We start from the raw sequence: 14,909 nt of genomic DNA, 5'->3' as shown, positions 1-14,909 counted from the left end.
GTCCGCATTTTGGAGTAAGTTGAACATGTTTTCAACAGGTGTAAAAGGAGAGGATTATCCTCGGTCTTCTGATAATCAAATTCAGGATAAACTTCAGCTGAGGCAACGGTATGTTTTCCAACCTTTTTATCTCTCTGAAACGTTTTCTTCTCTTTTAAAACTTCAAGGTCATCTCTATGAGTATCATGGGTGTTGTCTTCAAAGCTAGGCCAATTTGTATCTGGCAACTTCAGGAAAGGTGAGCCTTTGTCATGACTGGAACAAAGCGGTAGTTACCGTTTGTAAGTTTCCACCTCAAGAAGATGACTGTACTGTAAGCCTGTTGTCCACCATCAGAAAACACGTGAATATGGGGCATGCCTACTGCACTGCTTGCGATGAAACTGAAATGATAAGAGATGGTTTATTATTATTATGGATTTAGCACCGGCTTTTCCAACGTTGGATCCGGCAACAAGTTGCCTAAGGAAACCCAAATTTTATCATGGCTTTCATCGCTCCAGAACCTTTCTCAGAATTCTTGCTGTGCCAAGGAGAGCGGTTTTTTGAATTGGTTCTATAGAAGTGTTGTTGCCAATGCGCTTTAAGTTGCTTTCAAGCCTTTTTGGAGCTGTTCCCAGTGCCCCAATTACTACTGGAAGCACCTGGGTTTGGACACTCCACATTTTCTGAATCTCTCTTGCTAGGTCCTGGTATTTCTCTAGCTTTTCCTCTTCCTTGGCCTTTACAGCTGTGTCTTCTGGGACTGCTATGTCTATTACTTGGCATGTCTGTTCTTGCTTGTTAATAACGACGGGTCTCCTTGCACTAATTTGGTAGTCAGTCTGGATATTATAATCCCAATCTTTATTTTGGTGTTTTCTGTTCTTGTCCATTGGCAACTGAAACCGCTCAACCGTCACCATCGAAGCAGGTTTCGAATCAAGAATTTCACCTCTCTTGTCACGGTATGAGGGCTAAAACCATCTCTTCTCAAGTACCAAGACGTTGGACTAGAGGCAGGAGAGCTGGTTTGAAAACCAAAGCTGAAGAATTAAAGAAAATAACCAACATTCCTGTGCTCAATTCGCCGCGAGTTTCATATGCAAATTACTCAAACTCATCTCGGAGGGCGAATTTGAATAATTTGATTCCTATTCCAGCAAAGAAACACCAAGTCCAACCCGCAGTTTGTTCCATCAGTTATGCTGTCCAATCCTATGTTTCTTACACCAAAGCTGAGTGAGGTCCAAGAACTTCTTCTACGGCAAAATGTTCAAATCGGATGTATTGTGGAGTCTTGGCTTAAAGAACACATTAGCGACTCGGTTGTAAACATTGAGGGCTACAAGATCATGCGGAAAGACCGCTCTTCACTCGACCACGGAGGAGTGTGTGTTTATATCAAAGAGGACATAAAATACGAACTTGCGGAAACCTTAACATGCTGCATCGACCATGAAATTATTTTGGTCAAACTGATGCCCTCAAGATCTCCTCGCGGTTTTTCGTGTGTGATTTTAGCTGTTGTTTCCTACCCCGGCCGGACAAGCCCGGTGGAGTCCGATGGTCAGAAGCTACTCAATCATCTATTTGACAGTTTGACAGCAGCAGAAACTATGTTTCCTAACTGCGGGCTAATTATTACCGGCGATTTTAACCGCTTGAATACTGGTCGCTTGCAGTGTCATTTCAAACTGAAACAACTTGTGAAATTTCCAACAAGAGGCGATGCAACGCTTGACCTGGTTTTAACCAACTTGGGCGACCATTTCTCGACTCCTGAATGTTGTCCATTCTTTGGCCTTTCAGACCATTGCACAGTTATCGTCCAGCCAAGGAAGAGAGTACCCAACCAACACACTCGGAAGTCCATTACCATCAGGGACATTAGAGACAGCAATAAGATGTGCCTTGGTCGGTACTTTAGTAGTATCAATTGGTCTGTTGTCATCAGTCAGCCTACCTGTGAGGAAAAACTCCAGGTCTTTAACGAACTGATTGAAATCGGCATGAGTAATATCATGCCTGAGAGAACGATCCAAGTCTACCCAAAGGACGCCCCTTGGATGTCGGTCAAGCTGAAGGAGCTAATACGCATGCGCCAGCAAGCTTTTCACGTCAATAAATCAGGCCTGATTTACGAGTACTATCGTAATGCAGTAAATAAAGAAAGGAAACGGTGTAAAGCAAAGTATTACACTTCTAGGGTGAAAGATCTTAAAGGTGTCAACCCCCGCCAGTGGTGGAGCGAAGTGAATAAGCTCAGTGGATCAAAAAAGCAAAATTCGTCACTATTTTCTTCCCTCGATGTTCCTGAGTATAACAACTTGTCTCCAACAGAAGTTGCTAATTCCATCAACCATGCATTACTGGAGCCACTTCAACCTTACGAGCCCATCGACAGCGAGCGTGCGGCCCTACAATTGCCCCTAGAAGAGAATCCGGAGTTCCTAGAGGTGTCCGTGCAAAGAGTGTACAACAACCTGCTTCATCTGAATAAGCATAAAGCTTCTGGCCCGGATGGCCTTTCCAACTGGGTGTTAAAGGAGTACGCCGAAATCCTAGTTACTCCCGTTCAAAACATCCTGAACGCCTCATACAGTGAGCAAAAACTACCCTCAATGTGGAAAATTGCGGATGTCATCCCCCTGCCCAAGGTGAAGCAAGTCACCGACCCAAAAAAGGAACTGCGTCCAATCTCTCTCACGTCTACCCTCTCGAAAATATCTGAGGACTTTATTGTTTCTGATTACATAAAACCTGCCCTAGAGATCCTAGTTGACTCCAACCAGTTTGGTACCATATCTGGTTCTTCAACCGTGTTGGCACTCATTAGTATGATTCATAAGTGGCTCGAAGCAACGGATGGTAACGGTGCTTCTGTGCGTGTCCTCCTCTTTGATTATCGAAAGGCCTTTGACCTCATATACCACAAGAGTTGGTCAACAAACTGAAGCAGGCCAATATTCCTAATAGTGTAAATCAACTGGGTGATTGACTTCCTTTCAGGAAGATCTCAAAGAGTCAAACTTGGGAAGGACTGCGTTTCAGAGTGGGGCACAGTGCCGTCTGGAGTGCCACAGGGGACAAAGTTGGGTCCCTGGCTTTTTCTCTTGATGATTAATGACTTGACTGTCCCAAGTAGCTTCAACATGTGGAAATATGTTGATGATACTACGGTATCAGAGAACATACCTAAAGGCCAACAGAGCAAGTCGCAAGAAGCAGTAGATGCAATCTACGATTGGTCCAAGGAAAATTTGTTCCAGCTTAATGGCGAGAAGACTAAAGAGTTAGTTATATCCTTCAGTCGTGACTCCCCGCAACTCTCTAGGGTTTGCATAGACGGAACTCCTATCAAAACCATACAGAGCACAAAGCTACTCGGCTTGACAATCAATGATACGCTAACGTGGAACGACCATATAGAAGAACTTGTCAAAAAAGCGTCTAAGAAACTGTACTTTCTTATTCAACTTAAGCGTGCGCACGTTCCAACTTCAGATCTTGTAACATATTTTTGCGCATGTATCAGGTCTTCACTAGATTACGCTTGTCCTGCTTTCCATTACAGTTTACCAAAGTATCTACAAGTCGAGCTCGAAAGAGTGCAAAGGAGGGCCCTATCATGCATTTTTCCCAGGGTGCACTACTCGGACGCCCTTCAGTTAGCAGGGCATGAGTCCATCAGGGCCCACCAGGAAAAGTTAAAAGAACACCTGTTTAAGTCTATTGTTAATGATCCACGTAGTAAGATTACCAGCCTCCTGCCTCCCTCAGTTTCTATCTCATATGAGCTGAGAAGGCAGAGGAGGTTTGCCACCCCTCTTGTAAAGACAAATAGATTTGCAAATTCATTCATAGTTAAGAGTGCGAGGGAAGCATTTAAGTAATTTCTGAGAGTAGTCGCTTTGTAATTTTATAATAGTAGTAGTTTTATATCATTTCTTATATTTCTTACTTGTAAAGAGGCGCAATTCAGTTTTTTAACTGCAGTGTTTTTTCCTAATAAACACAGTCTATCAAAGCAATTTGTAGTCGTTGTTCTCAAGGACAGTTTCTGGCTGATGTTCAAACCATTTGTCTACTCGACTAAAGCCGCACTTCGCACTTCCTCAGCAAGTCCCAGTGTGCCACCTTGCAACATTATCGTGCCTCCTTTTATAATCTTCCGTGCCAGTTTGGAGCACCCACTCACTATATGGCTCACTGTCTCCTTTGCCTGGCGGCACGCCCTTTTCGAGATGATCTCTTGAGTCTTGTCGATGCTGAGAGTTGAGCAAGACTTCTTAGGCAACTTCTTTTGGACAAGGGTTCGGACTGGCCAGTGATCCTTCCTTTTTTTGAACGTGAACACGTCGTCATCCTTATTCAATTTGTGGATGTTGGTCTGTGAATCGTTTGTAATTAGACTGGTCAACTTATAAGCTGTTAGAGTGCCACTCCTTAACCTGAAACTGACCTTTTCCGAGGATAGTGTCAATCTGCTTTGTTATCTTGTTAGTTTCTTGCGAGTTGGTATTGGAGCCAGCGATGTCATCCACGTACGAGTGATCTTTTAGTTCCTATAGCTGCTTCTGGAAATTCAACTTGAGAAGTCTTAGCTAGATGGTTGATAGCGTTTGTTGCAATATCTGGTGCTGGCTGGTCTCCAAAATGTAATCTAAGCCATTGGAAAACTCAAGGAATTTCACTTGTCTTGCTTCTCCACAAGAACCTATGATAAACTTGATCGTCAGGGTGAACTAATACTTGATTGAACATCTTTCGGACGTCTCCCGAGTACGCCACTTCGTTCCACCGCCAGGCCTCAAGCACATTGGGAAGACTGTTAATGTAATTGGCCCTTTTCGAGATGATCGTTAAGAGAGCGACCGTCGTGGCCTTTCGATGGCGAATCAAATACCAGGCGAACTTTGGTTGTTCTATCTGGGGAAAAGACGGCTTGCAGTGCCAGATACCATTCGGGCTTGCTATGGTCAGCTTCCTCCACGGGAACTTTTATTACAAAGTCTTGATCCAACAGCTTTTGGACTTCACTATCTATGACTTCAAAACAATATTTTCTGTGGAATAATTTCTCAGCGGACTGCATTATTTTCGGCGCAATATCATAATTACTGTGTGTGGAAGGTCCATTTTGATTCCAAGGCATCTTAACCTGAATTCGTCTGTTTACTAATGCAGTTGAATTAGAGAGTGACTTGACCAACTTGTTTTCACGCAATACGTTCTCATTGCACGTACACAGCTCTGTTGGTTTGACTCCCAGGGTGTCCTGTTGGAGTAATTTCTTAATGTCATCTTGAATACTCACTGAACCAACTTCTATGGACCGAATTCCGGACTTGTTCAACTGCCCTATAACATACCAACCAGACCAGTTACATTTGGCTATCGGCTCCCCTGGGTTCCCTGACAAGGTATGGATATTGATAAGAAGGTCTATCGTTCCGCCGGATAGTAGATACAGCTTATCCGAGATCGATTGCAAATGAAAATAATATTCAACAGCTTCCTTGGAGATTGTTTTGGCAGCGCTATATGGTCTTTTAACGGTGTAAACTTCGAGGGCTTGCCTAATGTCTTCTTCCGTAGGCGAGGCAAAAGTGATCTCGACGACTTCTTTTCTCCACCTGCGAGGTTCATGGTAAGATGGGTACTGTTCCAGTTAAGCCTAACCGCGTAGCAGCATTCTTGGAGAACAGACTCGTGTTTGATCCAGAATCTAAAATTGCAAGCATCTCGAAAGCAGTTCCGCTTGTGTTCATTATCTTGACCTTTTGAACAGGACACAAACCAGTGATTAGCCTGGATTCTTCCTTATGATCAGTGGTTGCATACTGCAGAAAGGTGATACTTTTGGGTTTAAATTCACGTTGTTCGCCTCGTTGTGAAGAGAGCGATGATGGTTTCTTTTGCGCTTATCACAAGTCGTAACGTCTGTCTTTTTACAGTCGTTCGTGTGATGCGGTCTGAGACATTTCCGGCATCTCTTGCTTTGTTTTACTTCGTCCCATCTTTGACTTACGATTGAGCTTTGTTATAAGGGACAGGCAGTTAGCGGGTATTTCCACGTACAGCCTAGCAGACATGCTTCTTGTTCTGAGAATCCAATTTTTTAACAGCATTATTTTCTACCCTTCTACTGGTTGTTCCTGGGAGTGATCGCTCTTTTTCCTCATTGTCGGTGTCTCGTTTACCCCTACATCGAAATGTTGACTCTTGGTGTAACCAGGTTATGAAATTTGAAACATTTTCTTCCTTACTGGTCGTTTGCATCTGTCGTTCAAAGTCTGTGTTGTCCCTCGGGTCGAGCTTAGATAGAAGCTGAGACATAAGAAACGGAGCTTCTGAAGCTTCTAACACGGAACAGCCATTGTGTTCCATTTTAGTACGTACACGGATACTGTTGGGGCGTAGCGCGCTAGTAATTTTGCGTCTCGTTTAACTTGCCTTAGATTACTAATTTCGGTTAGCAGCTAATCCATAATCGTGAATTCCATAGCAAGAATTTCCTAGGCTCGATCAATGTCTTTTCATGTTTTGACTTGGTCTGTCCAGAAGGAAGTTTTGGGCATAGCTTTCCGAAATGTATTGTCCTTATTTTGACATGTAGTGGGTAAATTCCATTTTCCAAGTTTGGTACGTTCTTTGGCTTCTGTCTGAGTTTGGAACTGTTAACCTTTCTAGGTTGCCGGCAGGCTTCGAACATAAGGTTTCCGCCATGATTTTCTGAACTGCTGAAGTCATAGTTTTCAAGGTGTCAGTGTGATCAGGAACTTTTGGTGGTTGATTTTCGCTTTGATAGGCCGAATACTTTTGGGCGACCAGAAGAAAATCATTTTTGACTGCGTCTCCAAGTTTTCTGTTTGTTAACACTGATTCGCCTTCCGCTGTGGTGCCTTCTTCGATTAATTTATCTAAGATTGCCTCTTGGTGCCTTTTTATAGCTTTGTACTTTGATTCTACTAAACCAAATACTGCTTCAAGTTTTTCAAGTTCAGGGGTTGCAGAGAAAACTGTTACAAATTATTCGATTAATTCATACAAGATTCAAAAACGCATTGTTCATTTTCTCACGAGAGTTCCGATGCTAACTTTCGGTGGCATTTTCGGTCAATTTTAATAATCCAACTATGCAAGTGAAGGTTTTGGAAAGCGAAAATACAGCACTAACACAATTTCAATTTCTTCTAGAGCTTAACGCTAAAGTACTTTACTTGATAATTATGATAGCCTTTAAAGTAATTGAAAATGTTCACGAAATTAAACTGAAATCCGTACTCAACGCTTGGCGTCCTAGTACTTGATCTTTGATGTGGATTTTGTAAAGCTTTGAAATTGCCGAGTTCCTTTTTATGTTAGGTGTGAACCGATATATTTTCGCGAACGGTCAGTTGCTCGCACTTTGGCAGTCGGTTGTTCTTGAAAACAGGGTATTTCTCTCGAAGGATCAGCAAATTCCAGGATCGGTCTGTCGCTCTTTGGGCTGTCAGTTGCTATTGGAAAAATATCGTTGTGTCACGATGCTGTTCTTCGGGATCTTGTAGCCGCTTGGGTAACATTCAGTTCGGAGATTTTTTGACTGATTCACGCTTTCGTGTGAACAGTTCGGTTACTTTATTTAGGTCACTCGTCACTCTAGCAGGATCTCCTAATCTTTTTGTACATTATAGCACGGATACTATGGTCAAACTGTGAAAAAAAAGTACTTTCAAGTTGAAATAAGAGATACAAAAGAACGTTACTTTGTAAAACTAAGCTACTTACGATTCTGTTCGGAGATTCGAGGTGACATGCAGCAGACTCGGCTAACTAAAGTGCCTAGGGTGTTTATAAGTGCTTACTCGTTCGCAGAGCCCTCGAAGAAATATTTGGCGCCAGTCAAAAGTTCACTTACATAACCTGCAAATTAGCCTATTATAAAATTTGTATGTCCTTTTTTCGTGTCTGTGTATCCGTGTTCGTCCTTACCGATTTGTATCCAAGTTTTATATTTTGTACGCCTCTCATTAAGTTCGCGTGCCATTAATTAACTTTGCGTTCATTTTATCAAGTTTGCTTGTGCTCTATTCAATTTGTATTCAATCAAGTATGTTGGTGTTTTGTGTCCATAGAGTGCACGATAGATTTAATTAATTAATTAAGTAGTAATTAATCAACATGATGTTCATTCCCGTCTTTCTTGCAGTTGAAGCTAAAGAACCTCATGGCTGCCTCCTTGAATGAATATCCCAATTTAAAATTTGACTTGTCCAATCGCGGCATCGTATCAAAGATAATGGAGCCTTTGGTTCTGACATTCCTCATCATCATTGCATTTGTTGGTAATGGTATTACCTGTGCCGCTGTTTGCAAATACCGCCGCCTTCGTACGCTTCCAAACATGTTTGTGACAAACTTGGCAGTGAGCGACATTTTGATGTCTATCATCGTCATGCCAATCTCCCTGAAGGTCTTCATCTCAAGCGAATGGCCATTTGGCCCGGTGGTCTGCGATTTACAAGGATTCTTCATCTTCTCTTTTGCCATAGTTTCACAGGGAAACATGGCGGCGATTGCTGTCAATCGCTACTTCGCAGTTTGTCGCCCGATTGCTAACAAAATAATTTTTACGAGGAGAAACATTATGATGATAATCGCTTTGCTGTGGATTTTACCGAGCATCGCCAGCGTCCCTCCTTTGGTTGGATGGGGTTATTATGTATTTCACCCGGGAAAAGCAATCTGTATTTACCCATTCGACGTCAACATGACCTACACCGCTCTTGTTGCTCTTCTTTTCATTGGATTACCTATGGGACTCATCGTGTTCAGCTACATTAAGTGTTTCTTTGCTATCAGATCAAGCAACCACCAAATTGCCCAGATGGACGACAATCGGCGGCGAGCAGATCAGGAATGCAGGAAATGGCTGGAAATTCGCTCTACTTTGACAATGATGAAGGCCACTCTGGGTTTCATCCTGTGCTGGTTACCCGTCTCTGTTATCGCCTTCATAGACGTTTCTACAGGAGGCGACAATTTACCGCGTCAAGTTTTCACATTCACCACTTTCCTCGTCTTCTTGTCCAGTACCATCAACCTGTTCATCTATTGGCTTTCAAACCGCGACTACCAACGAGCATTTCGGAATGTATTTCGGTGTGCAGAAGAAAGTGTGGTGATTGACACTTCAAGGCCACAAAGGGCTCATGCGGTTATCCCTCTTCAAACCGAACTCACAGAGGTTCCTGCTATTCATAAATAACTGCTTGACCGGTCTAGAAAAACCTTTTGTCTATAGCCTGGACTTTCGTTTTCTGGTTCTAGCACAGGCAGACAACCCTACGGATGCGAGAGCGCGTGAATTGACTGACGTCACGTTATTTTAGACAGTTGTAACGGCCGATTCAAATGATCGAGGAAAATGTTCCAACCTCAAATCGAGACCTTTCTGTACGAAAATTCATTTCGTGGACTGCCTGATAAATAAAGTTCACTAACCTACCATTTTTTGTGTTGTCCTGAGAGGTCTGATGGGTTCTTGGGACGCTTCGATTTCCCCTGTAGCACTGACACGTCGCCACATTAAATGAAAATAGGTCCGCAATACATACATGTGGGAGCTTGTTTGTGAATAAATTGGAGTGAATTATCAAAATTCGTTTTGAATTCAACCAGGGCCGTAGCTAGTAACAGGCAAGCCAAGGCAATTGGCTCAATCATTATGTTTCGGTTGTGTTGGCATTTGGCATCATAAAGACCTAGGAAGAGTATTTAATCAGTGGCTCAGTGATAATTACGTGGAATGCCGAAGGCATACCACGTCTTAAAACCGGGATGGTGTCGAATTTTATTTTTTTTGTTGGTAATCACAAATGAGCATACCCCACGAATATTGAATTAAGCTCCGATCGGGTGAATTTACCTTTATACCGTTCAGTATATCCGAACTTCCCTGTCCCAATTAGGAACCATGTACTTTCCCTGCGCTTTGCGATCATGTGCGCGCGTTAGACCACTCGGCCACCACGACACAGTTCTGTTGTGATGAGGAAACTTAAGCAATTATTTATAGTGGAATCTTTCCGCCGGCCATGATTGACACAGTATTAAAATATTCGATAAAGTGGACAGATGTTTTTTCGTTGAGAAAGACAAGCTTCAAAGGTAAGAAGATTTTTCTACGTTTCTTCTAGATCTTGCTTCGTACTTATACTTGTGTGTTCCGCTGTGAAAGTTACGGTATTTTGCACAGAACGAATACTTCATTAGGAGTACTTTGCATAGCACGAATACTCTAATATTTCTTGGGAACCGGTTTGTTCAGCCGTTTTGACGTAGAAAGAAAATAAGAAAATAGTTTTCAACGGCCAAACAAAATAAAAAATGAAATCAAGTTTTAAAAAAAAGAATTACTGATGTCCGTAACGGGGACTTCGCAGCGGTCCCCCATTCAAGAACTTTATTAAAACTTGAAAGAAAAAAAGTAAACTAACAAAAACCCGGTATCTTGCCGTCATTTTCTTACAGATACATCCTTTGTTTCGTGAGTCGTCAGTATATTAAACACGCAAGGTAACTTGATCACAGGCGGCCGCTAAAATCGATGTCACTTTCGATTTTGTGATTTTACTTGTACGACCAAAAGTACGATAGAAAAATTGAACTCAGATTGAACGTACAAAAATCTCCCGAAATGTTTTTCGCTGATGGTAACTTGTATTATATTCGTGGCACAAAATTTATGATGTCTTCATCTCGCAAATTGTCTTATTCTCAATCGACACTTCCTAAAAGTCCCTTCTGCTCTCCTTAAAAACTACATATCATTGTTTAGTTACTTTTGCGTCAATATTTGTTTTGCATACATGTAAGGCAGGCTAACAAAATCTGTACCTTGCTTAGTTCGCATTTTTGGGCATTAAAATAGAATTTTTGGTCGTATGTTCCTGACAGCAAGTTACATCTTTTGACGTCTCCCATTCAGTTACTAACCTCGCAGGAAAGGGATGGATTGCAATGCAAATTGGTTTTGGAAAGCTGTCACAAGCTCAGAGTACAGGCTTAAGCTTGTGGTGAAAAAGAAGTTGTAAATGATCAACTTGTCAGCCTTGAAGCTAAATGTTTCTCGATTTGCTTTTATTTTCTTCAATCGTTCTGCCTTAACTGACTTTACTGAACCACATGTCTTCTCAGGGGGTATCTACCAAAGATTTCTACCATGACACTGTAATGATTTACGATACCAAAACAATATCGTCTACCACAGTTGTTAGTTATGTGTCGATCAGTCCGAATCTTTCCCTGGTAAACCACGGGCATTACCCTACCCTCTGTGCCAGAACAGTGTCGGTTGTTTTTCTTAAACAACGGAAACTGTTCTAAAACTGCTTCTGTGCTTTGTTCGGCTCGAGTGTAGAATCATGACGAACTTTTGTAGTTTGTGAGAACTATTTACTACTTGTAGCTTTTGTTGAGTTTTGAATCGATAATAGAAAGAGTTTTGGCGATTTCAACCCAGACTGGACTACTGGATTTAAGCTTTTTCCTTGACGAGATTTCAAGTTATTGTGAAACGTTTGGTACCAAGTTACTCTAATACAGAAATCAAGATTATGGAAGTGTAAAACTAGAACTTTGGACTGGACTATAGAACGCGCAATTACGGAACTTTACATTTTTGAGCATTCCGAGAAATGGAGTTCACATGTTGTCTTCTTGTCTTCGCCACGGCAGATTTAAACAGTTTGCAAGAAACTAAACCAGGATTACGGAACCGGAATTCGAATACATGGCCCGGTTGTTCGAAAGCCGATTACCTTAATCCAGGATTTGCGTAAACTTTTGTTTCATGTTTTCAACTTTTTGGTGAAAGTTTCCTTTGCTTATTGATTTCTTCTAATGCAAAGTTTCACGGAATATCAGCCTTGAACAGCATTTGGGAGTAGAGAATAAAACTCGTTTGTTCATTTTTAACCTGAGATTAGCATTAATCGGCTTTTGAACAACTGGCCCAGGATGATACGTTTGTTGAACTGTGATCTGTAATAAGTTTTTCGGATGATTTAAGGCTGATCTTGTAATTTTTGGATGAACGTAGTTAAGGAAGGAAGTAAAACTGTAGGATTTAAATAAAGTCTCATTCCAAAAAATAAATAAATGAAAGATCCCGTATCCCGAGAACCCGCTAATAGGGCTTCCTTGTTTGCATTTGCAAATTTAGTAACATTAATAATGAGTTTTTACAACAGACAACTTCAAGTTTAACTTATATTACAGATGTATCTTTCTGGTAATCTCTCGCCATTTTCCGAAGTTTACCTGTACTTGAAGTTCACTGTAAGTGGACAATTCCACGGATACGCCTTTGGAGGCGTCTTGTTTAATTTTGTTTTAGCTACGCAAATCCCTTGAATGCGAGTCAAAATTCTATAACTTTGCTGTGAATTTCTAAAAACTGCAACTGTATTAATGCCAATAGTCAGGAAACAACAGCTGTAGTTAAGGTCAGAAACAAACTTCCTCTACAGTACTTATTCTCTCTATGTATTTTATCTACTGTTGTATTTGTGTAATCTAAAAAGGTCTGAATATTACTTTGTGGATGTCTATAAACAACACCACAAATTATACTATGATCAGATTCATTGTCAATTTCTGTCCATAATGCTTGAAAATCATTTGTTGTTCTACTAAAATCAGTCCTGATAACAGACGTCAGATTATTGTTTGTAAAAAAGCCACACCTCCAATATTTGTAACACTTGACAATGAACTAACTGAATACCCTGAAAGATTACTACTAGATAATAAATCCTGACCAACTTTTAGCTTAATCTCTGTAAGTACCACTATCGTCAAACGAAAATACAGATCAAACAACTGGCCATAACTGCCATAAGCGGACCTCAAACTCGTAGCAATTCAGACACCACAAAACCACAAGACGAAGAAAAGGAAAACAATTTATTGACGGGTGAAGGATGTGAGAGATACGGACGATGTGGAAAATGCGGCTTGAAACTGCAAAGTACAATATAAATAAAAACAAGAACAGCTAACGAGGGAGTGCGAAAGCGTAAATAACAGTGAAAACGAAACATTAAAGGGCACCCAATGAACAGGTTATACTAGATCTTACAAACATAGTCCGAAGGTTGTCAAAATTAGCTGTTAAGCTCTAAATATTGCAATGCAGGATAGAAAAATATTCATCAGAGAAGCATGACATAGAGACTTTCATGGAAATCATGCACAGAATAATGTTGAGATTTTTCATCTGGAGGCAGACTGAGATAAACATCTCTCATATTTAAATTGTCTTCGTTGGAAGGGGAAGCGGAGATTTCTAAGCGAGCCAAAGATTCGAAGTCAATGCCCATGCGGTTGTCATTGCATCATAAGTGATTGACATTTATGAGTGTGGGTGCGATAATACCTTTGTGTGTCTGTCTTTTTGTAGTTCATTAGCACTTTTCGTTTTTCCTGTTCATAGTTAATTAGTTCTTTCGTTTGCTTAGCCTTTGTCATAGGTTTTCGCTAGTTTCCTTTAATTTGTATTCTTAGATTCTTTGCACTTGTTGGGCAGTTTTTACTCAGTTTCGTTCTAAGTTTGTTCTAGTTAAGGTAATTCCCATGAACTGAATAACGTACTATCCAGATTTTTTTCAAACTTGGCACAATTAATATTCATACACAGGACATTTAAAAAATGCAATAAAAAGATGGGGTCACCGAGCTTGTTTTCGCACTGTATGCCCTTTATTCTAAGTGTTTTTTACCGAAATTCGCGAGAAGCATTCGAAACTAGATCAACTGGAAAAATTGTTCTTATATAGCAAAAGCTACTAAATATTACTGAAAACTTGCTATAATTTTTAAGTAAAATGATTTCAAATTGTACAATCTTGTACAAATGTAAGCAAATTGGACCTCTACAGTCATCACCTTGCACTCAGTGTCAGGCTCCAAATGCAGTTTCACATCATTTATATGTAAATACTACAATTTCTACTATCCAACTTTTTTTCTCCTTAAAATGTGTTTTCCGTTTACCTATTACAAGTAAATAAAACCATTTAAAATGGGGAGTCACCGAGCTCGTTTCTTCGCAACACGCTGAAAAGTGGATGGCAAAGGGGCAATTTCGCCTTCAAAATGATCATTTCCGCGAAAGAACTGGGGCGAGTTCCAAACAACACCTTTTAAACCGAGAAGAGTTATCATGATTGCACTTAAAAGCTCTTAAACAGCAAAAGCGGCCTTTGTTGCCTCTCTTCAGATGGCCGGCGTGAAACCCCGCCATATCCGACGTCGCAATGTTATGCGCAGCATGAGATGCGCGGTGCAAAACAAAGGAATCACCTTAAGTCTTTATCGTAATTTTAGTTCGCCTGTCAAGTCCGTGGTAACATTCGCCTTGTAAGTATTCGTCGTTTATTTCAGTGGTCGCCTCGGTTTACCTCGTTTTGGTGTGGACTTGTGATTGGTGGATTCAAATAGTTAATGAGATGCAGAGGTCTCTGATTGGTGAATGAATTTTCATACATAATGGGTGTTATGAACATCGTTATCGTTGGGATTCTAAGGAGCTCATAGGAATGACGTCAAGAGGACCCAGACCCCGGCTCGGACAAAAGAACAAGCCATAAATAAAAAAAACTGGCGGTGTTTAAAGGGACACGATCAGTTGTTCCAAATGCGCACTGAACACCATTTTAGCTACTTCGTTGGTCAAGTCAGGAAAGGTTTATGACCGGGTTAGCGAAAAAATCGAAAATGGCTTTCAAAAATGCTCTTACCGTGGCAAGGGGCTTTGTTTTTGTTTTCTTGAACAAATTGACCGGGTTTTAAAAATGTTGACTCTGCGGCAGAAATGCGACAGTTGTTTGGTAGGAACATAGGAACCATTGAAATTCAATCAATAATTTGCAATACGT

The 14,909-nt window shown here is 41.0% G+C and overlaps 3 protein-coding genes across 3 annotated transcripts; 2 read left to right on the top strand and 1 right to left on the bottom strand.

Moving 5' to 3' along the window:
- Window positions 1–491: 491 nt before the first annotated feature.
- LOC138005496 (uncharacterized) lies at window positions 492–905 on the bottom strand. Its single transcript, XM_068851714.1, has one exon. The coding sequence runs from the start codon at window positions 903–905 to the stop codon at window positions 492–494; it is 414 nt and encodes a 137-aa protein (XP_068707815.1).
- Window positions 906–1,184: 279 nt separating this feature from the next.
- LOC138005495 (uncharacterized) lies at window positions 1,185–2,936 on the top strand. Its single transcript, XM_068851713.1, has one exon. The coding sequence runs from the start codon at window positions 1,185–1,187 to the stop codon at window positions 2,934–2,936; it is 1,752 nt and encodes a 583-aa protein (XP_068707814.1).
- A 5,258-nt stretch (window positions 2,937–8,194) lies between these two features.
- LOC138005494 (melatonin receptor type 1C-like) lies at window positions 8,195–9,235 on the top strand. The gene has a single exon (XM_068851712.1). It carries the CDS (start codon window positions 8,195–8,197, stop codon window positions 9,233–9,235), a length of 1,041 nt encoding a protein of 346 aa, XP_068707813.1.
- The last annotated feature ends 5,674 nt before the right edge of the window (window positions 9,236–14,909 follow it).

This window comes from Montipora foliosa, chromosome 6, assembly GCF_036669935.1.
Source record: "Montipora foliosa isolate CH-2021 chromosome 6, ASM3666993v2, whole genome shotgun sequence".
In the NCBI taxonomy this organism is placed as follows: domain Eukaryota; kingdom Metazoa; phylum Cnidaria; class Anthozoa; order Scleractinia; family Acroporidae; genus Montipora; species Montipora foliosa.
This window is presented reverse-complemented; position numbering and strand designations above follow the sequence as displayed.